Source organism: Convolutriloba macropyga, chromosome 8 (genome assembly GCF_964194025.1).
Source record: "Convolutriloba macropyga chromosome 8, txConMacr16.3, whole genome shotgun sequence".
NCBI classification, from domain to species: domain Eukaryota; kingdom Metazoa; phylum Xenacoelomorpha; order Acoela; family Convolutidae; genus Convolutriloba; species Convolutriloba macropyga.
Window position 1 is genome coordinate 40645221 of NC_134475.1, and position 22823 is coordinate 40668043.

The 22823-nt window shown below is 36.4% G+C and overlaps 1 protein-coding gene across 1 annotated transcript in view; it reads left to right on the forward strand.

The window, feature by feature from the left end:
- Positions 1-544: 544 nt before the first annotated feature.
- LOC142344729 (uncharacterized) overlaps positions 545-22823 on the forward strand; it is a 56498-nt gene continuing 34219 nt past the window's right edge. Inside the window, exons 1-3 of the mRNA XM_075396607.1 lie at positions 545-1251; positions 4603-4811; positions 16781-16991. Coding sequence (XP_075252722.1) covers positions 1035-1251; positions 4603-4811; positions 16781-16991 — 637 coding nt within the window. The 5' untranslated portion in view covers positions 545-1034. The remainder of the gene's footprint in view (positions 1252-4602; positions 4812-16780; positions 16992-22823) is intronic.

A 22823-nucleotide genomic window follows, 5' to 3' on the forward strand; every position in this document is an offset into this window, starting at 1 on the left:
TGTTCAACTACGAAATGCCATCAAAATAAATCGGACTTAAAAAATGTTTTTGTACAAAAATCTTTTTTTTTCAATATATTCTATTCGTTCAATCCCAATCATGCTTATTGGAATCAACGGCGGCTATTTTCCGGCAATCTGCCGGGTATGTTTTAAAAAATTTTGATCGGATTTTCTAAGTGCTTTTTCTAATCTTTTTTTGTACATTCTGGTTCTAGTTCATTCTGGTTAAATTATTATATAGACGTTGATTTGTCGGCTTTAATGTCAATTCTGAATTGTCATCTGGTATAGGGCCAATGAGTATAGTGAAGTATACAGATTACGATAAAATGTTTTTGTATTTTTCACACTCATAGTTTTCATAGGGTTCGACTTTTCTCAAGCGATGGCGTAGCAATTATTTGTTGTGTTCGGTTTTGTGATTTTTGTCTAAGCGATCTAAAATTTGGTGCTACTTTTTTCTGATTTACTTTAATATGACTTTTGGTATCTTGTAGCGTACAGCACATTGGACCTTCAATAATGGAAAAGAGTGTGATAAAGACTCAAGTGGCTGACGAGATTGTTTTCTTTTTCAGATTAGCTTTTGTACAAAATATTTTCCGGTAGCTGGTGTTGAGCAACTGATTGATTGGTGGAAACAAGGAATTCGATTATCTTGACGTCTCTCCTCAACGCTGCTAATGATCACTCAGCTTATAATACGATCGAAATCAAGTTGTCGGTTTTAGATTTACACTTCTTTTTAATCTCCCATTTTGAAGAAACTTCTATTTTGAAGTGTTTGAGTGTTAATATATACTTCTATGACGTCATATCAATCGCAATAATCTATGAAATCAGAAATCCAAGGTGAAATCTGAGATTCGTTCTTTAAATCTGAGATTTTTCCCCGTCACTCAAACAAAACATATCATCTGAAAGCCTCATCCTGAACAGCAACAATTTCATCTAATAGATCTTCACACAACAATCAACATTTTTGAGCTGCATTTGCAAAGATAGAGCAACACTAAAGAACAAAGTTTAAAATGTCGCTGTTCAAGTGCGAAGATGCGAATGAAAATGATCACCCAATTCCGGATCCAGAAAACAAATCTTTTGCGGAGTTCTACTTGGAAAAAGTGGAGCAATTCCCTCTCAGTTGCTTCGTGGATGGATCTACAAATGAGAAGATGTTCTTTGCAGAACTTGCATCCAGAATTAGACTGTGCAGCTCAAATTTACTTAAGAAGGGTTACAAGAAAGGTACACTGCCCACTCATTTTTGGAGTGTTTTTTGAGGGTTATTTTAGTCACACCGTAACAATAAAGCAGTGATTTGTGCCGTGTTTTCTTCACACTATTTCACAGCTTTAAAGTATCGTGTGCACAAATTTTTTGGTTCCGAAAATGAGTTTTAACGAATATTCTAAATTATGTGTCGAATCAACTATGTGTGTAATACACTATGGTACCAAAAAGCTACGTACAGCATGATTTCTGCTTTTAAAGCATGATTCGTGCTTCATAAGCATGGTTTGCGACAAGCGTGAAAAAAGGTGTGAAATTTAGAAGTTTTAAGAGATATTTCATTCTCATTTTCTCCGCTTAAACAGACAGAAAAGATGGTTAAACCGCTTTGTTCTTATACCGTTTGCCAAGTTGTTACGCTAAGAGATGTCGGATTTTTGTGGTCTAAAATACAAAAGCAACTCAAATTAAAATCAAGATCCAGTGCACAGTATGCATACAACCGTTACCTAAAAAACAACAGTTTCGAGGCCCAAAAATCGAGCGGAAGACCCCCCAAATTGTCAAAAAATTAGAAAAAAGTTAGTTGCCGATGTTTTGAAAGATCCCAAAAACTCACTGGAGCGAATTCGTGTGGCTCATAACGCTTTCTCTTGCTACGATACAATTTCCAGAGGTACAGTAAGTCCAATTCTCAAAAAATATGGCGTTTTTTCAAGAAATGCTGCAAAAAAAGTCAGTTTAAGAATAAAAGCAAGTGTTTTCGTTCAAAATGGTGTATCAATATGCTCAAGAAGCCGTTCTCTTTCTGGCAGAATGTGGTTTTTACTGATGAAAGAAGGGTGCGCATCTCCAGCGACGGAATTTATAGAGATTTTCGAAGAAATGGAACGAGATTTCTTGAAAAAGAAAACACAAATTTGAGTTCGGACAAACGATCACTTATGTTTTGGGGTGCAATACAATCAGATGGACGGAAATGGCTTGTTACGTGTCCAAACAAGCTAAACGCTGTCGGTTATTTGGAAATTTTGAAAATTTACGAAGAAAAAATGCATTTCCTGGACCTTATTTTTCAGCAAGATAATGCTCCTGTGCATAAATCGAAGATTATCGGCAATTTCTTCCAAGAAAACGAGTGGGAGGTACTGGAATGGTCAGTATACAGTCCAGATCTGAATCCTATTGAAAATTTATGGGCGATTTTGAAGCAGCGATTACGAAAACAGACAGTTTTTTGGGAAAATTTAGAAGAAAAAGTGTATGAAATTTGGAATGAAATTGACGCAGACGTCGTGAGAAACCTGTATGAAAACTATACAAACCGTATACTAGACGTTAAAAAAGCTAAAGGTTTAATGAGGAGTTATTAGAGAACTAATTTGATTCAAAATGCTATATTATTTGTTGTTTCTGTTGCTTTTTTAAAAATCTTTAGGTGTACGTAGCTTTTTGGTACCATAGTGTAGTTATTATTACAAATTTGTCGTTATTATGGCTTCTCAATTTCTGGGCAATAAAAACGCTTGTCTCCCATACGTGTACTTATACGTGTTTGCATGATTGCGAAAGATTTCAATTTACCATTTAAGTCAATGTCAGGTAATTTTAAGTGCTGGATTTGCCTCAGCAAACGTTAGTGATGTTGATGTTTTTCTGGCGTCATGATCTTTTTTCGAAGTCAATGTAAGAAATCGAATTCAAGGTGTGCTTTTAACCACGCCAAAACAATGCCGAAATACGATAGGTTTTCGAAATTAATCATACATTCTTTAAGAGTAGAGAGATAAAAAAATATTTGGTTCTGAGGAACTTTCAATAGCTTTTCACTCCTGTTTTTTTTCTTTTTTATGGATTGTTTTTCACTGCGTTTCAGATTCCATTTGTTGGTTCCATAGTCTAGTTTTAGATTTTCTGATTGGTTGTTGTTGAATAACAGTTAAGCTCTTGTTATGCTATGGTTTTCTCCCTCACCTCGTAACTGCTGTTTTGAAACTTTTTCAGCTCCAGCAGCATTTTGTTAATTTTTATTATTGGGGCTGTTTGTTCATAAACCTGGTGCTGTTTTCCAGTGATCTGTTCGTACAATCCAAAGAAATTGGTGCTCTTTATTTTCTTTCAGGATATGTTCACCCACTTTGCCGATGCCTGTGAAATTTTGAAACAGGATTAACAGGTTAAGCCCGGAGGCATTAGTTGAAGTTAATGAAAAGGCGTATATTCATTGGGAAAGGTCACACGCAAGTTTTGCTGTCTTTTTTGCCGTTACATATATTGGTAATGCCAATTTAAACACCAAATTTACTGTTGGTTTTGCTAGTTTTCCAAGTTTTTGAAATTTTTGTGTCAGCTGATTTCTTGAATACATTATTTCGTCATGTTTTTTAGCTTGAATCTTTACGTTTTCTGAAGCACTTTGAGTTTTTAGTTTTTAACTCCTTTTAACGGTTGCTTCAAATTTTTCCTGCCGCTTCGTGCCTTCTGTTTCAAAGCAAAAGTTTTCTTAGAGCTCAAGTTTTTTCTTTCCTTTTTTTTTCGTTTTCGATGCGAAACATCCTGTCACAACCTATCACCAAAAGTTTGTACAGTAGATTCTTTTTTTCTTTAAATAGTTTTGTAAAACGTTTTGTCTGTTTGGCTCGTAATGTTTAATTGGTCTGAAGGTCCGGTCGTGGTTTTTCATTTTCCTCATTCTATTCTTTGGATTTTTTCAGGATTTGTCTTGCTATGGTTTTCTGTTTATTATATATTTACTGATTCAAAATTAACTCTTCGTCGATTGGCTTTGCTCTTATGTTGTGGCTCAATTTTGAAACTTCGGGGTAGTAATGCTAGTTTTTATGTCAGCCTTGTGATGAATTTTCTGATCATACTTGAATTACCTGAGTCAAAAATGATTTCTGGATAGAATTCGAAAAGCTCACTCCACGTGGATTATGATACATAAAGCTCTATTACTTCAAAAACATGAACGTTTGAACTTTGACTTGAAAGTCATTTTTCACATAGTTTGCTTTTGTTGTCTCAGTGGTCTATTTTCATTTAGTGGTCACAGCACGATTTTTTATTGTCTGCACTCGGCTATGTTCAACTAAATAAAATTGACTATTCATGTTTTTGCAAGAACAGAATGACGATCTTCCACAAGACAAATTTACAGAATATCTTTTATGATCCTATGTTGCCACTCAATGACAGTATCATTCTGTAAAATAGCACAACTTTGTGTCCGCTTTTTCAATTGGAGGAATTTTTGACATTTTCGCAGCTAAAAACAACGCATGTACGATCTAATGAGTTGAAATCCTAGTGCTTACGCCGTTCAGAAAATTGAAGGCTGTCGAAGCTATGGTGTGTTGTTTTTAGGTGATACAATTTGCATAATGAGCAAGAACTGTCACAACTTTGTGGTGTCTCTTGTGGGTTGCTCCCTTGCACACGTTACTATCTCTCCCGCAAATCCAGCATACACTGGAAAAGAGCTCCTCTACCAGCTTGAAGTGAGCCAGTCCAACTCAATCATCATTGGAAGAGAACTAATCGGAGCACTTGGGGACGCGTTGAAAATTGCACAGGTCTATTACTTTTGAGGAATTTAGCTTGGCTTTTCATTTATTGGTATCACAGGTTTTCTGTGGTTTGTCGTCAGCTGTTTATACTGAGTACATGCGATTCTTTTGTTTCATGCGATATCTGCTGATCCATGCAGCAGATAGTTTTTTAATTACTCTTGAACGAAGCTCATAGCAATTATTGTAAACGTGTTGGTCTTTTTTATGCAATTTTTTCGCTTGACCTTATTGCGCTTTTCTTCTAGAACATACTTTGACTTCTTAAGTGACTTTTTCACGCTTTCGTTCTTCGATTTTTGAGTGATATCTATTGCTCTCACTCCGAAGTAAAGCTTGTTGCTAATATAAAGTCGGTTGCAGCTGAGCAAAATAATGGGAAAATAGCACAGTGCGGAGAGCATATGGTTATGATGAGCATAGGTCAGTGGTTCGAATCCTGGTGGGGTCAAATGTTCTACCCGACTATCGTTTGAAAGCATTTCTTCCGACCTTAGTCGGTTTATGTTTATGCTTGAAATCAAAAGATTTTGCAAAATTGGACCCTAATTTTTATTGAGTTTATTGTGCGAAAAATGTAATGCATATTCACTGTTTTTTGAAGCTCATTTTCAATGTTGTGTGTTTTATTAATTGCTCTTGAACGCAGTCTATAGCAATTATTGTAAACGTGTGTGTCTTTTTTATGCAAATTTTTCGCTTGACAATTTTGCGCTTTTCTTCTAGAAGATCCTTTGATTTCTCAAGTGACTTTTTCACGCTTTCGTTCATCATTTTTGAGTGATCTCTAGTGCTCCGAAGTAAAGCTTGTTGCTAATATAAACTCGGTTGCAGCAAAGGAAAACTGAGTGCCTCGTAGCGCAGTGGTTATTGCGGGTGACGATGGATCGGGAGGTCACTGGTTCGAATCACGGTGGGGTCGACTTTTTTGCACCCATAAAGAAAAATTGATCTATACTAAAGACCATGAATTAAATTGCTTCGCCTGTCGTTCAAGAGCATTTCTTCCGACATTTGTCGGTTTATGTTTGGCGGAATTAATTCGGTCGTTTTGTTTGACTGAAATCGCACAATTTTAAGTCTGTGTAATTATATTAGTCGCGTTGACTTGTTAATGCGATTTTTCGTACTACCGATTTTTTCTTGATAAATTTTTCTGTCTGGCCATTTATCTTTTTGTCCTCGAAAACGTAATAAACAAATCGAACCCTGAGGGCGTTAAGTCACTGAGCAGTTCTGATAGATTTTTAGTCGTCTCTTAAGTGTAAAAATCACCAAAATTCACCAAAGCAGAAAAGACAAAATGATGATGTGAGTGGCATAATTGAGACTCACATCATCGCCCCTCCCACACACACAGCAGGCGCACCCCAAAAATCACACAACACCAATTACCCCCTCACTACCCCCATTACATGCCACCCCAAGTGATCACTCTCTACTCCCCTTGAGATCCACCTGCTCAAACACCTCTCCCTCAATTAAGCCCGCCTGTCACCTTTTCCTCTCTCAGTTAAGCTCGAGCAAGCCTCCCTAATTGTCAGGTAGCTAATGATAGAGCCAACTGCTCGCCAATCGTTACAGATCAATTTGCCAGACGTTAGTTGGTTATGTTTGAAATTTTATTCCGCGGGCAACTATTGTGACATTTATAGTAGTTTCGTTCGCTCTCACTTCGTTTGTGCTTTTTGTTATCAAATTGCCTTTATTCCATTTTTTGAAGCCGTTTTGAGAGACAGATTGCGCTAATTTTAGAGATAAGCCGCCTCTGTTACTTCATTGACATTTTTGATCAATTAAGATTCTTATAAATCCTATTTTCTTATTGTATTGAGAAAATTTATAGATTTCGCAGCTAGTTTTGTGTTTGAAATGAAGTTGGCCAATTTCAATTCATCATTAGAATTCCGATCTATTATGTGCAATTAGATTTTCTCTGATTTGATTTTTTGTAAAAAAAAACATACTTTCCTTTTGTACTTCCTGATAATTACTCTCCAGCCTTATAAGCAGAAGAGCAACCCCTCTGCACATAATCAGTTGGCTAAGTTTTGCATCCAAGTTTTCTTTATATGCGAGAGTTTGCTTTTGAGCGCTGTTTCGATATTCTTTATTCAGATCTGTAAGATATGTTGGAACAAATCGTATAGCATGATAATGCAGAAACAAGTGCTTGAAGGGGCTGATTTTGCTGCTTTGTTTTCTCGAATTACGCACTATTCGTTGAATTGGTATGACTGGCAAAGTCTTATGGTGCTGTAATAAACTTTTTTAAATAGATCTTTGGAAGTTTTGTGAGTTTTTCAGCGTGGGTCTTCTTTACTTGTGTTTCTACTTGAATACATTTTCGAATCAGAAAGAGTTAAGTTTTCTGCAAATTGTTGCCATTTTTGGCGCCTACATTAACAAAGTAATCCAGGTTTTTTGTCGTTTTCAGTTGTCGTGTCCTGTTGCCAAAGAATTATGCATTTTGAGCATTTTTATTGATTTGTCTTTAATCTCCTTAGATAGCGTTGTAGGGTTTTTGAAATCAGTTTTTGAATGGACTCAGTGTTCTGTTTTTAAACGTTCTTTCACAATTTTCTTGAGGTGCGCCAGCTGCTTACCTGTCAAATCTTTTGTGACTAAATGCTCTCGAATGAAGCATTTAGTCACAAAGTCTTAAGCAATTATTGTAAAGAAATTGCTTAAGAAAAAGTTTACGCTTGACCGCTCACCAAGAGAATAATCTTTAGTTCGCTGGATTGCTTTGATTTTTTGAGGAAAGATCCAGATAAACTCATTACACCGAGAGCGTTAATGCTCTGCAAATCTCTCAGAGCTTTACTAAGCACTAAGTGCGCGGTTTTTAGTCCAAGGTTAGTTGTATTTTTGAAAACTTTTTCTGACTTTGATAATTTTTTTCAAGTTTAGTTAATTTATATTGGTCGTTAAAAATCATCTAAAATCATCAAGATACGTTTTAAAAAGAGCAAGGGTTGGTATGCTCGACATCATTTTTCTAAGGGGTTGTTTCTAGGATCTTGGAAATTTCACAATGATGTCTGAGACAATGGTTTTCAATTTGAGTCTAATGAGCAGCCCCCTTGATCGTGCTTGGGAAACCAAGGAAGGTGCTCTAGTTTAATAGAGTCTTGTTTTGGCTGATATTTTCAAGTTCGAAAATTGTGAGAGTTTAAAATTATTTTGTTCTATTGAATTTTATGCCTAAGTGCTGCTGTTTTTCACAGGCTATTATTTTTGAAATCATTTGTGAGGGTAACTTTTGGTCATTCTTAACTTAACCCACTTTAATCTCTCAAATTGATTTTTGCTTTAATCGAATGATATAGAGACAAATAAAGAAATCCCATTCAAATTGTTGATTAATTGAGGGTGGATTTATGTGCAAAGTTTTTGCTTGACAGTTTTCTTCTGGAGCATTGTTTCGATTTCACTTCTCGAGTGACTTTTTTACGGTTTGCGCTCTGATTTTATGAGTAATTTGAATTGCGCGCTTTCAGAACTTACGACTGTTAATAATATAAAACCGATTGTGAGCTATGACTCCGAGAATTTGCGGGTTCGAACCCCTCCCTAGTTAGAGTTTTTTGCGTCATAAAAAGTTACTCTGGCCTATGCCTCTTCTAAATTGTTTGACAATCCAGTCGTTCTAGAGGAATTCGTTCCACGTTGGTTGGTTTTTGTTTTATTAAAGTCTTTTTTAATTGATTCAGACTACTGGTATACAAAGCTGTCTCAGCTGTTTTTTTGGCAATCTGAATCAGTGTATTTTTAGCCCAGTTGTCTACTCAAACACAATTAAACATTTACGGCCTAAACAGCAAAATTACCTGATACACTTCAACTAGACGGCTTTCGGCAAGAGGAATGGAGCAAACTAATCCTCGAGTTATTTTGCAAACAAAATTATTACTGCAGGATGTTTATGAAGAATCTAATTATCTAAAGATGTTATTAACAGAGCCCGTGGATCTTTCCTTGTGAGTCCCAACGTTTGAAATTGTTTTTTTTTAAAATTACAATGGCTTGATGAAGGTCCAAATTATTGTAGGTACAACGCAGTAGGTACAAAGTATTCTTAGCTTGGCCACCTAAGGACAAAAATCAAATCCTATCAAAAATCGCATATTCTCACAAAACGGTTTTGCTAACATATTTGAGTCTAATAGTTAGAGTAATTTTTTCATCGAATTTTTGCGAATATCAAAACAACGACACAGAATTAACTTATCACCAAAAATTTTTGTGAGCTTGAAATTTTATCAACGTTCAATTTTTGGTTATGCATATGTTTCAATTGAGTAGGACTTGAAAGTTATACCATAAGAATTCTGCAATGATTTGTAACTTTGATCTTGCAACTTTGATTGGATTTAAAGTTAAGCCATTTCTATTTAGATTTCGTTAAATATTATTGGTGGAAAAATGTATGAATTATTGAATGAATTAGTAGTAGATAGCTTACCTTCCGAACGGTTGGATTTTTAGCACTGAAATACTAAAGATTTTGAATAGTTGAAGAAGATAATTTAGAAGGAATGAGGAAGAGTATTGATCGCTTGAATTATTATTGTTTTGGGATAGCTGCTAGACCTTTATCTGAAGACCTTAAGAAGTAATTATCATCAGATACTCAATACTCAAATCAGAGAAGACGAATAGAAATATTATAGTGGTAGAAAAAATTTAAGTAATTCGGTTACATCGATGGAGCCTCTCAATAGAGTGACTGCTAATTATTAAGCTAAACTGTTTTCTGTTTAGAGGTGGAGATTTAGAGGTTTAGAGTTTCCGAAGGCCTGAAATATGTTATATTTATCATCAGACGCTCAATAATAAAATCAGAGAACACAAATATAGGTTGGTTACAGGAGTGGGATAAATGAGTAGCAACAATCAACGCAAATTTCTAACACTGTTTCGCGATATGGTCGTGTCAGGAGGCGGACTTAGAACTATCAATCCAGTTAGAATTTTTTCTGCCTTATAGTCATTATATTGCATTATTTTTTCCGTAAAACAACACATTGGTTAACTTAGAATATGGTTATGTTCATGTTTAGTACTTTCCTAACTAAACTATACTACACAGTGAATGAACACACACCATTCCAAACTTGCATCTGGCAAAACTGTACCTTGCACAAATCAAAGGAGACAAAATAAAATCATTTATCCCAGATTATCATGTTTTTAACAAAATTATCCTTAGAAAAACCTGCAAAAATTCATTTATCTCAAGTTACAATAAAAAATCGAAAACTCCGTTTGCATACGACGATTGTACCCCATTAATACATACGATGTTTTGTGCATTAATTGAATCCATACTCGTTTTCGAAACTTTTATATGCTAGCAGAAAAATTACAATATTTATGAAAACGTACTTTTATTTGCGGTTATTTGGCCGCCGCTGAATTTCAACTCCAGCCCGACATGTTTGATGTGCATTTTAGAGACGTGCTTTCCAGAGGTGTGCTTTCCATTGTAGTTCATTCACCGCTGTACAGTCTCTGCCAGCACGGCGGTGCAGTCTTAACTGCAGGTTTTCTAATTAATTTACAAACTAATTGTAATAATTTTATTCCAGATTCACTAACTTATTTACCTAAATTAAATTTTACCTATGTCTTTATTTCGCATATATTTCTTCATTTTTTGCTTTTTGACCAGGCAAAAAACTCCGCTTACGACTCCTACTTGGACCTGCACGGCAACCGCTTTAATTTGTACTCTTGGTAATAACAATAATTTGGTCAGAAGAAGCATAAGATTGTAAATGCTCCGTTATTCTACTGACTCTTTCAAGTTTTTTTCACGAAAACTACTCCATTCAGAAGCTCACTTTATGCCATGAATATTAATCAGACGTTTGAAAGCATTGTTTTGTAATCCATTGCGATAATTGCTGAGTGGTTATTGGGCGCGACTAATATCATTTATTTTATTCGCTTTCCAACCCAAGACAAGTGAAGGACTGGTTGTAAAGGTTAAAACTGAATGCGCGCATGAAGCGGGCTGGCCGAGGGATTGAGATTTGTTTTAAATGTAATAGTACATGGAATTTTTGTGTATTCGGACCATTCTTTACAAATTGAGTGAAATTCTTAACACTTCTAAGTTGCCTTTCTAGTAATATACTTTGCTGGCCACGGTTACAAATTGTGAATAACTTTTTACCAACAGGAGTATACGGAATTGGTTCTTTCCCACCAGTTTCAACGTTTCCATGTATATAATACAGATTAAATTGAAATAACGCATCAGAGTTTGTCCGATTATTGGCTCAGGAATAGAAAAGGTACATAAATTTAACAAAACTTGCAGGAAACGAAAAACAGAATCAGAACAGGAATGAATTTGGTAAATTTTTGTTTGACAGCAGTTGTTTATTGCAATTGAAGGTAGGTAAAATTATCAAAAATTTGACACGAAACTGATTCGAATAACTAATCTTTTCTACATCATTTAAAAAGCAGCTATCGATTTTGAATAAACTATGATTTGTTGTTGCGACGGGTAATGTTATCCAGCAGTTATTTAATAAGTGATTGATTCCTTGATTGTTAAATTCCGGCATAACCTCAGACCAATCTGGAGCGCCTTGAACATTGACAATTGGCACAAATTTTACAATTAATTTTAAAATCGATTCTCTATAGAAACTGAAACTGTTAAATAATTTAATTTCTTCGCATAATGATAGCAAAAACTTTTGTGTACTTGGCATGTTTTATCTTAGAACAATTATCTATCATTACATTGCGAAAGAAGAATGTTTTAGATGTTAACCTTTATATGTTTAAAGATTGAGTTACACTGAAAGATTAAATTTCAGAGGTACTTAACAAAAGTACAACAAAGAGCAGCATTTAAAAATGGTCAGCAACATACACACAATGCACGGGCCAGAGAGAACTACCACCAATACTGTAAAACAGAAGACTCCACTTCCTCTGAAACGCAGGGATACTCCACACTATCCGATATGAAGTCAACCACCTTGTACTCCAAGAACGTGGTTGCATATTTATTCCAATGTCTACATTTATCTCAGTACAGGCCGAAGCCAAAATACAGGGAAACACAAAGAGGCAAAACTTGTTTCAACATGAAAACCTACTTACCATTAGTGATTATTTAAAATTATTTCATAGTTCAAGTTACAACAGAAGATACTCCAAACAGACTTTTCACTTCAGGTACCAGAACATTTCGAATGTTATATTGCAAAAATTTTACAAAAAGTTACATCTTGAAAGGTGAGTTCTCGTGTAGGTCACTACTTTTAATATTTGCAGTATTTAATAAAAAAAATTCAGCTAATAAACGTTTACGGCCCAAACAGTAAAATTACATGATACACTTCAACGAGAAGGCTTTTGGCAAGAGGAATGGAGCAAACTAATCCTAGAGTTATTTTGGAAACAAAATTTTTACTGCAGGATGTTTATGAAGAGTCTAATTACCTAAAGGTGTTATTAACAGAGCCCGTGGATGTTTCCTTGTGAGTCCCAACGTTTGAAATTGTTTTTTAAAATTTACAATGGCTTGATGAAGGTACAAATTATTGTAGGTACAACTCAGTAGGTACAAATTATTCTTAGCTTGGCCACCTAAGGTCAAAAATCAAATCCTAGCAAAAATCTCATATTCTCACAAAATGGTTTTGCTAACTTATCTGAGTCTAATAGTTACAGTAATTATAATCGAATTTTTGCGAATATCAAAACAACGACACAGAATTTGTTTATCAACAAAAAATTTTGTTAGCTGAAAAATTTATCAACTTTCAATTTTTGGTTCTGCATATGTTTCAATTGAGTAGGACTTGAAAGTTATTCCCTCAGAATTCTGCAATAATTTGTAACTTTGATCTTGCAACTTCGATTGGATTCAAAGTTAAGCAATTTCTGTTTAGATTTTGTTAAATATTATTGGTGGAAATATGTATGAATTATTGAATGAATTAGTTATAGATAGCTTACCTTCCGAACGATTGGTTTTATAGCACTGAAATACTAAAGATTTTGAATAGGTGAAGATGAAAATTTAGAAGGAATGAGGAAGAGTATTGATCGCTTGAATTGTTATTGTTTTGGGATGGCTGCTAGACCCTTATCTGAAGACCTTAAAAAGTAATTATCATCAGATACTCAATACTAAAGTCAGAGAAGACAAATAGAAATATTATAGCGGTGGAAAAATTGAGGTAATTGAGATACATTGATGGAGCCTCTCAATAGAGTGACTGCTAATTGATAATATTATTAAGCTATACTGTTTTCTGTTTAGAGGTTGAGTTTAGCACCATCATGACGTGATGGTTTGAAAATGTTCTCAATCTTTTAAGAATCTGCTCAATACTTCGATTTATGGTTTTTACCCTTGAGTTAAATCGCCACTCACGAAATCTAATTTTCAGGTTTTTTTTGGATTTAATTTCAATAGCCGGAAAACAATAGCTGGAGCTATTATCGGTCTCTTCTTGGTTTTTTTTTATTTCGTCGTCAAGACTTTTGCGACCAAATGGCGTCACAATCTCTTCAAATCTGCTTTTTTGGCATTCTTTAATGCAATATCAACTGTATTGCATATGTGACTTCAGTTTTCACTTTTAGTGGAGAGACTTTTTGTTCTTTCTTGTGATTAACTTTTTGGTCACATGTCACTTGGTCTCTCTCTCAAAAATGACTTCCTGAATCTGAAATTTACTTTCTTTACTTTAATTCAGAGGTAATGTCAAGTAAATCTGTGTCACTCTAATTTATGTTTAATTAAGTTTTGATTTGAGTTCCTTTAATTTGTTATTTGAGAGCCGCTAATAGAAGCAGCAATAAGATAAACGGATTCTTAACCAATGTAACATTTCAGCATTCAATGAAAATCAATTTCTCTTTTGTCTGTCTCTATAACAATCTTTTTGAGACGGCAGATCTACAGCGCAGAGCTATTGCAGCTATTTTCTGACAATCTTTTCGCTATTTATCAGATTTTTTGCGAAGGAGTTTATTCAAAATTTTTTCGCAGTTTCATGAAATTGAAATCGATATTAGGTTTTGGGTGCAAATAGAATCCATTTTGAAGATGGAGAAACAGGCCGAGAACCGGGGCGGAAATTCATATGTACCTATGTAAAGTTGAACACGCAGAACTAAATGCAACCCAAGATACACGTCACTCTTTTTTGCCAAGTCACCCTGTCATCAATCTATACAAACCTGAAAATATCAGAAGTGTCTACGTAGCAGAAAAGTACCAGGGTGTGACTTTTAAGGTCAAACTGTTATTTGGACTAGACGCTTCAATGTCTAATTGGAGTAGTTTTCCGCTTCAGTGATTATCAAATAGCCCTATCAGCAGACATAGAAGGAAAATGTCAGGCAGATAGGATATGTCGTTTAGCGCCCATCAGGTGCTCAGACAATTACGAAGTTAGAACTTCAGGTGGCAGTGTTCACCGAGTTCACCGCGGGAAAGTATTAAACGAGCTTGATGTCGAAATCGATAAAAATCGATTATTCTGTGGCATATCGGTTAACTGTCTGACAGTGGGTAGAGTCAGCGCACAAAAGACAGCAGCCGAATTTCTAGAAAACTCTTTAATAGAAAAATGAAGACACGTCAAAGGTGTCCAAAAGCCTGCCGACATTGGAACCAGGGTATGTCCAGTGAATGGCTCAAGGAATCTATGTGGCTAATTTGTGACCGCATGGTTTAGAATGATGGGGAGCAATGACCGCATACCTGGTGCCAACAGCATGATTTTGAAGCGGAACAAGCTACCAGTAATAGGCCAACAGAGGCAAAGGGATTAACAACGTTACTGGAAACGATACAGCAGCCTTAATCGAGTAAGAAGTTTTATTGTATGTCTCATGAAATTGAAGACGAAACAGAAGGTAACTCTCAAAAGAAACGAGATACATCATGCTCAATTTTGCACCCAATTTTGCTTACAGCAAAGCATCCAGAAGTACAACTATTGAAGATGAGTCATTGTGACAACATACATGAATACAAGGAATACGTAATAAATCTTCTCTGAGAGCTCTGGAGCATTGAAACACGTATTTCGCTGCATTAAATTATGTCAAGGTGTGTCAAATGTAGGCCTATGAACGCCAACTCATCCCAAACAATGACGGTGAACCCCCCAAGAGACCGATTTGATAATCATTTTAACCCATACTGTCGTTGACTACTTCTCGCTGATCAAAATAAAATGTTCCTAGGACATAAACTGACGAATTGAAGACAGGTCCTCTACTGCTGGCGCAACTACTGTAAAGATGCTTGAGCCATCGGCCTAGCGAAAAAAAAATAAAATTAAGAAACTTGGAATTTGTGAAAACTTATACAGTCAAACCTTATAAGTTGGGACTGATCATCGGTAACCCCCATACCCGTTCTAGGGAAATTAAACCCAGAGAGGCCAACTATTTTGGGATTTAGTTAGAATTTTGTCTAACCTATCCAAGGGCGCAAGGAACATAGTTGCATTCTATCTATCTACGTGGCTGTGGGCACTTACATGGTGCAAAAGTGCTTTTTATCTTTTAGCTGTTAAGTTTTCTGATTTGTTAATTACATGGTCCCTCAGTTGTTTAGTCACGTTCAAATGTCATTGTTTTGAGGCATTTAACGTTACATTCGTATAACTATTGCAGTTGTCAACAAAGGCCGATTGGTCAGTTAATTGACTTTTTTTGTAAATAATGACTCAAATCCCTTATTTTGATTAACCAATCAAAAACAAGTAACAATGATGATATAGATGATACTTAAATTATTTTGTTCTCAACCAAATTGTTTACGTAGTACAACCTTGTATGTAAAACCATTGGCAACTGTAACCAAGAGCAGTTGGCTCTTGTGTTGACTGTAATTTGATTTTTTGTAAATTTTTAGTCCTTTGTTCAAATTTTTTATATCTTTTGTTATATCTTAAGTTACCTCAAGTTAGCTGAGCTTGCTTAGAAAAAGTTAGCAACGATTTTTTTATTGGCTGAGGCCTGGCACTCTTCAGTACGAGATTGAACATAGTTTATCGCATAGAAGAATATTCTTAACTTCAGCCAATTAAAGTTTAAATAACCGAGCGAGCAATAATTTGACGAGATTGCTAGTCAATGGGGATCAGAGAAAAGAACCAGGCTGGCTTAAAACTCGATTACCAGGCTTTGAAGATTGGGTTCCGCTGATAATCTTCAGCAGCGATAACATACCTATCTAAACCACAGGCCAACCATTTAACTCTAGGTAAAACTGCTGAGGCCTGGCACTCTTCAGTACGAGATTGAACATAGTTTATCGCATAGAAGAATATTCTTAACTTCAGCCAATTAAAGTTTAAATAACCGAGCGAATAATAATTTGACGAGATTGCTAGTCAATGGGGATCAGAGAAAAGAACCAGGCTGGCTTAAAACTCGATTACCAGGCTTTGAAGATTGGGTTCCGCTGATAATCTTCAGCAGCGATAACATACCTATCTAAACCACAGGCCAACCATTTAACTCTAGGTAAAACTGCCCACCCCTACCCCAACACTACCCCTAACTACGAGCCCCTCTTGGCACCTATCTACCCCCTGACTACACCCGTTATCAAGAACGTTTTTCAGAAGTTTGTCAAATCTTACACATTGAAGGTTCCCAAATTATTGGCATGTAAATTATAGTTATGTATGTTTACTATAATAGTTTCAAGAGGAACTAAGAGCAACTAAGAAAGCGCACCGCTTGCAAATATTATACAGGGATGCAGTTAAAATGGATATAATGGATAAAATGGCGGATGATTTAGAGAGACTATTTACGTAGAATTGAAGTGCATAAGAGTGGATTTGTCAGTTTTGTTTTGAGTGCAGCATGAGCGAGTGAGGCATATGTATATCCCAGTATCATGTATGAAATAAATGATGGATTGATGAAATTAGTTTTTTGGAGGTGTATTTATGTCATTTCAGGATGAGCATAAGCCTTTTGCGATGAAAGATATCTTCGTGATTGGCATAGACTCGGAAGTTCCGTCAGCTATCGCGGGTGTTGAAGTGAAGCCATTTGAAATATTGTTTGAAAACGACAATGGACCTCTTCTCTCTCCTGAGACCACAATTGATCCAAAAAGTGATATCTGGCTGCTGCCATTCTCATCTGGCACCACTGGGCTACCAAAAGGTACCCTCTCTGACTATTATTATTTGCTATCGAAACTATAGGGACCAATACCAATGAGTATTGAAAATCCTGTAACGCAAAATAGTTGAGAGACGTTGACATAAATTCAGCGTGAGGACGTCTCTCTGGGTTTTGATCTATATATCTGTACCTGGCAAAAATAAGGTAGTAATTGGTTTGGTTGGAACATCAGCTCCAGATTTCAATTTTTGCTTTTAAGTAATGAATGCATACGATTGGGAGGTGAAACAGAAAATAAGACCTGGCCATTTTTGTTGTAAGTTTTGTTTAAATGTTGCCGTAGCCGAGCTATTATTGTTCTTCTCTTGGTTTTTTTATCGCTTCAAGATTTTTGGTTCAACCATACAACGTCAAGCCCGTTCGCTTCAAACTTTCTTTATGTTGATTGGTTCTTGGAATTTTGACTTAATGACGTGCTTGACGCCATTTTTTTTTACTATTTGTGGAGCCAGTTTTTTTGTTTATTACTGTGATTTAAATTTTTGGTCAAACATGATATAACTCGTCTTCGAATATGCTTTTCTTCACTTCCAAAATGACTGTTGCTTACGTTAATTGAAGACGATAAGATCAACTGTGAAGGCGTCACTAATTGAAAGATAATTGGTGGGAGCTAAGACACAACTCCAGCTATAAAAATTTTTTTCTATTTATAAGATCTCAGAAACTAGTGAAAAGAATTGAAATTTCTCTTCTTCAATTAAAGGTTCATTGTCTTGCGCCTGCAGCTCTACAAAGCTATCGCAGCTATTTTTTCGCAATCTGCCAAATATGTCTGTTTCGGCATTATTTGACCTTTTTTTTAAATGTTTGAACGTTTTTTGGTTTTGCGTTAGTGTCGTATGCTTTGCTGGCTGCCCATGATGTTGCCTAACAGATGCTGATGGTCAGTTCATTAGTTATTTCCATTTCTTTGGTTTTTTTACTCAGGACTTGTCCTGTTTTTTTTCATTATTTTTATTATGACCATATGATGTCACTCATTTCAAAACTGCTTTTCGTTCCTCCTTTTATGCAATTTCAAATGATTTGGGGGCGTGACGCCAAATTTTTTCATATCATTATCTGTTTGAGACTGCCGGTCTTCAAAGCTATCGCATTTTTCTCTGCCAACTATGTTAAAACCGGGTAGCAGGAAGATCAGGGTAGCTTTGACAGTCAGTTTTGAATACTTTGACAACCCCTATTTTCATAAAGTGATGCTTTTAGGTACATTATCTATAAATGCTATTAATAAAAATGAAGAATGGGTTTGGTGCCTTGAAGGTTTCCATCCTCTTCTTTTGATTTCGTTGGCTCTGACAACGTGTTTTTTGAATGAGAAAATTTTTTTGACTTTCTGTTATTACCCAAATTTCCGGTTGTTTTTTAGTGTCTCATCCCCTGCGCTTAGCGATGGTGTTTTGTTTTGTTTTTTTTTGTAATTTCTTTATTGTTTTGAATATTGCTTATTAAAATACGTAAATATTGAGTATATTGATTTTTACAAAACTAAAGAACCCAATTTTTAAGACTTTGTTCGTTATCTAATGGAATTATTCTGAGTTGCTTAATATTTTTGGTTGAAAGTTTTGGAGTTTGATTGCTGTCAGAACACGCATTTTCAGAAAATTTTAATCTTTGTTATTTATTTGTCTTTACATGTTAATTGATAATGGCAATATCGTGTTGAAAAGCCTCAATGGAGGGGTTATAGATACGAGATTTTTGATCGTCTCATTAGACCTGCAGCAATCATCGACCCAACATCTTTTTCATTATCACCTTTCAGGACAGTAACTTCGACCCAAATCAACCCCATCAACCTTCTATGCTCTATGCTGAAAATTGTTGCCTCTAGCTCCCTGTCTAAGTCAAAAAGGTCTCTGATCGGAAGAACTTGAACGAGATTGTCCACGCGATTCCTGGATTGAAACTCAACCTGAAGTTGGTCAAAACAGAGAAGACGTTTACACCTATCTACTCTCTAGAGACCTCGAAAAGAAGAAGATTATCATGTAGCACGATCTGATTAACGACACGATTTCGCCACACTACAGGACAAACAGAAAAAAAATCCAGTTGTTAAGGATCTGCTAGCGAATCTTCAAAAGATGCCAATTCTGTTTGTAATTGTATATTTCAATCGACAAGGTGCTCCTGAAATCTTCGATGATATGCGGTCACTAGAAGTCATCTTCAGCGACATCCCTAATCACCTTCTCAGCATGTCAGTCTGGCACTTCACTGTCCTTGCTAAATATCGTGCTTCATCAGTCCAATCCCTTGGGGTTGTCCCTCATTACTTCCCGGATCTCAAACGGATCTTCAAGACTCGATTAAGTAGACGACGAAGCCCTTCAGAGTGATGCGAGGCAAAAAAAAAGCACATCGATAACAAGGGTGAGTTTTCACTCTTCTTACTCAGAACCAGAAGCGTGCTCCTTGAGTCTTTGGCTCGGAGTCGCCTAGGTTCTGTCTTGTTTATCATGACGCATATTTGGATGGCGTCCATGTCGGATAGCCGTAATGCCTGTTCCAGCAAATTTAAAAATAATCCGACCCTGTATTTGATTACCGATCTTGTGGGTGGGCCATGCATCGAACTGAAACATGCACGGATTTGTCTGATGTTGCCCTAAAAGGTATCAAGCACTTGGTGAAAATGCGTTGCTTCTGTGGAATGACTGTTTCTACATCAAACAAGTTAGGATGAAACTGAGCAGCTGGACGAACCAAAGGCAGGAAAAAGAGTTTAATAATTTGAATCGGAGATGAAAGACCTCAAAACAAGTGTTGAAGAAATCAAAACTAACATTCAGCAGAAGCGACAAGCTGAAACTCAGAATAAACCAATGCCATATAGAAAGGAAATCATCGCTGCTCAAGAAGAACTGACCGGTATTAGAATTCGTGGTGTCGCTGATCCGAAAGACAAAAATCCAAGACTTCTTCATGAGCTTGATCTCGCAGTAATCCAGAAAATCTTGTCTCATCTTATAGTGGCTTACATTGTTGATATGATATTGCCCACATTGGCAATTTTGACGAAAAGAAAAATCGAACAATTCTGCTTAAGCTTCCAAATGTCTTGCAGCGAAGACTTATCTTGTCATCAACAAGCAAACTGAATTCTTTCGCAATTCCGGTGCTTCTGAGCCGACAACTATCAAGAAGAAGCTGAATTAGAAAATAATGCTCTCATGGTAAGCTCAAAATAAAGTTCCCCTGGGTGAGCTCAGAAACATCTCACCAGATAAAAAACTGAGCACTTTGCAACGAAAAGAACAAAAAATTTCTTCAATAATTTTTTCATTGCCAGCCATTTGAGTATCGAAAGCGTGCCCCTTGAATCTATGGCTCGGGGTCGCAAGGTTTTTCCAACGGTCAACAATTCAAACTACCAAAAGATATTAAAAAAATTGAAGCCGCTCAAACCCAACTAGCAGTCATGCACAACGAAAACCAATGAATATTTGAAAAGAAAATGTTCAAGAAAGGCCAATTCTCGGACATTCAGAAGTGTCTGAGAAGTTTGTCGAAAGCTAGCCCTGTCCCAAGTAAGTGTAGCTTGACGACTCGAAAGTTAATTTGGCGTCTGAAACTGCCAATCTTTCAGCATATACGTCCAATCTGTCTTTTCTGCTGCAGAGCCCAAACAAAGAAAGACAGAATGCTCAGAACCATTGATAGCAAAGTTGCTTTTTGGCTCAAGAGATGTTCATATAACGTTACTGATCTCCTCAAGCGGAAAGCGAAAGGACCTGACAGGATTGGCAACAACCTCTTAGTTGAACTAGCGCCATCTAGGGCTCAAGTTGCATTTTGGCTCAAGAGATGTTCATATAACGTTACTGATCTCCTCAAGCGGAAAGCGAAAGGACCTGACAGGATTGGCAACAACCTCTAGTTGAACTAGCGCTTGGAAAACTAGGGAGATTGTTCCAATCTTCAAAGATAGCGATCTTCAAGCAGCCTCAAACTGTGGACCCATCAGCCTTCTTTCTGTTTTCTTGAAAGTTATTGAGAAAGAAATGTTCGACAAACTACTCAAAGTCATCTCACCGCAGCTCTCTGATCAACAGCATGGATTCCAAAGCAAAGATCAACGATGTCGAACGTCATCAATTACTCCAATGACGTTTTTGTAAATCTGGTTAATGTCGATTGTTTATATCTAATCTCGTTCTATGTTACTTCCAAAACGCCTTCGAGAAGGTAAACAGTCTACTTCTAGAGTAGCTCCAGAAGTTTGGCGTTCAGGGAGCATGCCTGAAGCTCATAGAATGCTCTATCACTGGAAGACAACAACGCGTCAAGATTGAAAATTTTTTGTCTACTACTCTGCAAGTTTACAGTGGAGTTCTCCAAGGTTCTCTCTTGGACCCTCTCTTCTTCCTTGCATTTATAAATGACTTGCCAGAATGTGTCACAAATCATGGTCTTGTGCCAGAATGTGTCACATGGTTATGGTTATGCAGGGGATTTGTAGTAATTGGGACAATTGTAGTAATTGGTACAATTGTAGTAGTTAAGTAATTGGGACAAACCTCGTTACACTTGCAGTTTACATCAATAAGACCTGGAAATGGAGTGAAATAAATCTTGATGGCTGTCAACTTCAAGAGGAGCTTAGGTCTGCCCATTAAAGGTTACCATGACATCATTGTATCTGGAAAAAAACTAGTTATATCAATTGAAATGAAAAAAGCGGGCTTGACGGTGCCACAGATTCTTTCCTGGTCATCGCATGCCCGACAGAGAACCTGCAAGGCCTTGAAAGCTCTTTACATTCTACAGAGAAACGAGTTTTTCAATACGAGTTTGAGCAACAAGAGGGGTTTTTTCAAAAGCTGCGTTGTAATCAGCTACGCTAGCTCTCTCTGGCTTCCCAGCAAAAGTGATCTGACGTTACCTAAAATTGTGCAAAGAAAAGGCTCCAAGTGGATTTTGAGCGGGGAGAGATTGAGTTACAAAAACAGTCTGCTGAAACTAGAAATCTTTCCGCTGTCACTACCAGGAACTGCATGTCATCCTCTTGTTTGCGAAAATCTTGACTACAAAAATTGATTTGGACTGGCAAAAATTTGTCAGTCTCAGAATGGGGCGCAACCAGAAGTCCAGTGACATATAACTTTACATCGACAAATTTTCTCCAGAGAAAAAGCAATTCTGATTTTTGGTTTCGAGCATGTTATTTAACTAACACTTGAAACAACTTCTTCAGACGTGATATTCTTCTGGATCAACAGCATAAGCAGAAATTGTTCTGGTTATACAGGAAGTACTTCGATTTGAAATATTGAGAAAACGTTATGTGCACTTGGAGACTGTTTTGTAGATGCACAAATTGTAGAGACTTGAAGAAACTTAACTTTGATAACGAACTTTGTTTACTTACTGAACAACTCTTAAGTCTCTCCTCCTTTTCCTAGTTTTTCAAGCTTTTTGTTCGCGTCGTCATTTTTATGGCTATGGGGAACGTGTTTTTTCAAAGTAAGCATTTTTTTAGCTGTTGCTGTTTGTTTTATGCCAGTTCTTGTAATGATTAAAAATTGATGTTTTTCGAAGATGAATTTGATTTCGGTTTTTATTTACTTGGGAGTTGATGAACGCGTTGCCTACTCTGTCCACTTTTTTATGAAAGGTTCGAACTAGCTTCGCGAAAGCACCGATGCCAGAGCCTCGTTAATAAGCTCTTTTTAAATAACCGCCCTCAGCCTCTCCACGACTAATACTTAATTTATTTCCTATCATTGTCCATCTTAGGTCTGTTTTTTTAAATTTAGTCAATGATATTCTTTGAATTGTATGGCAGGATTTGTTCTGCTA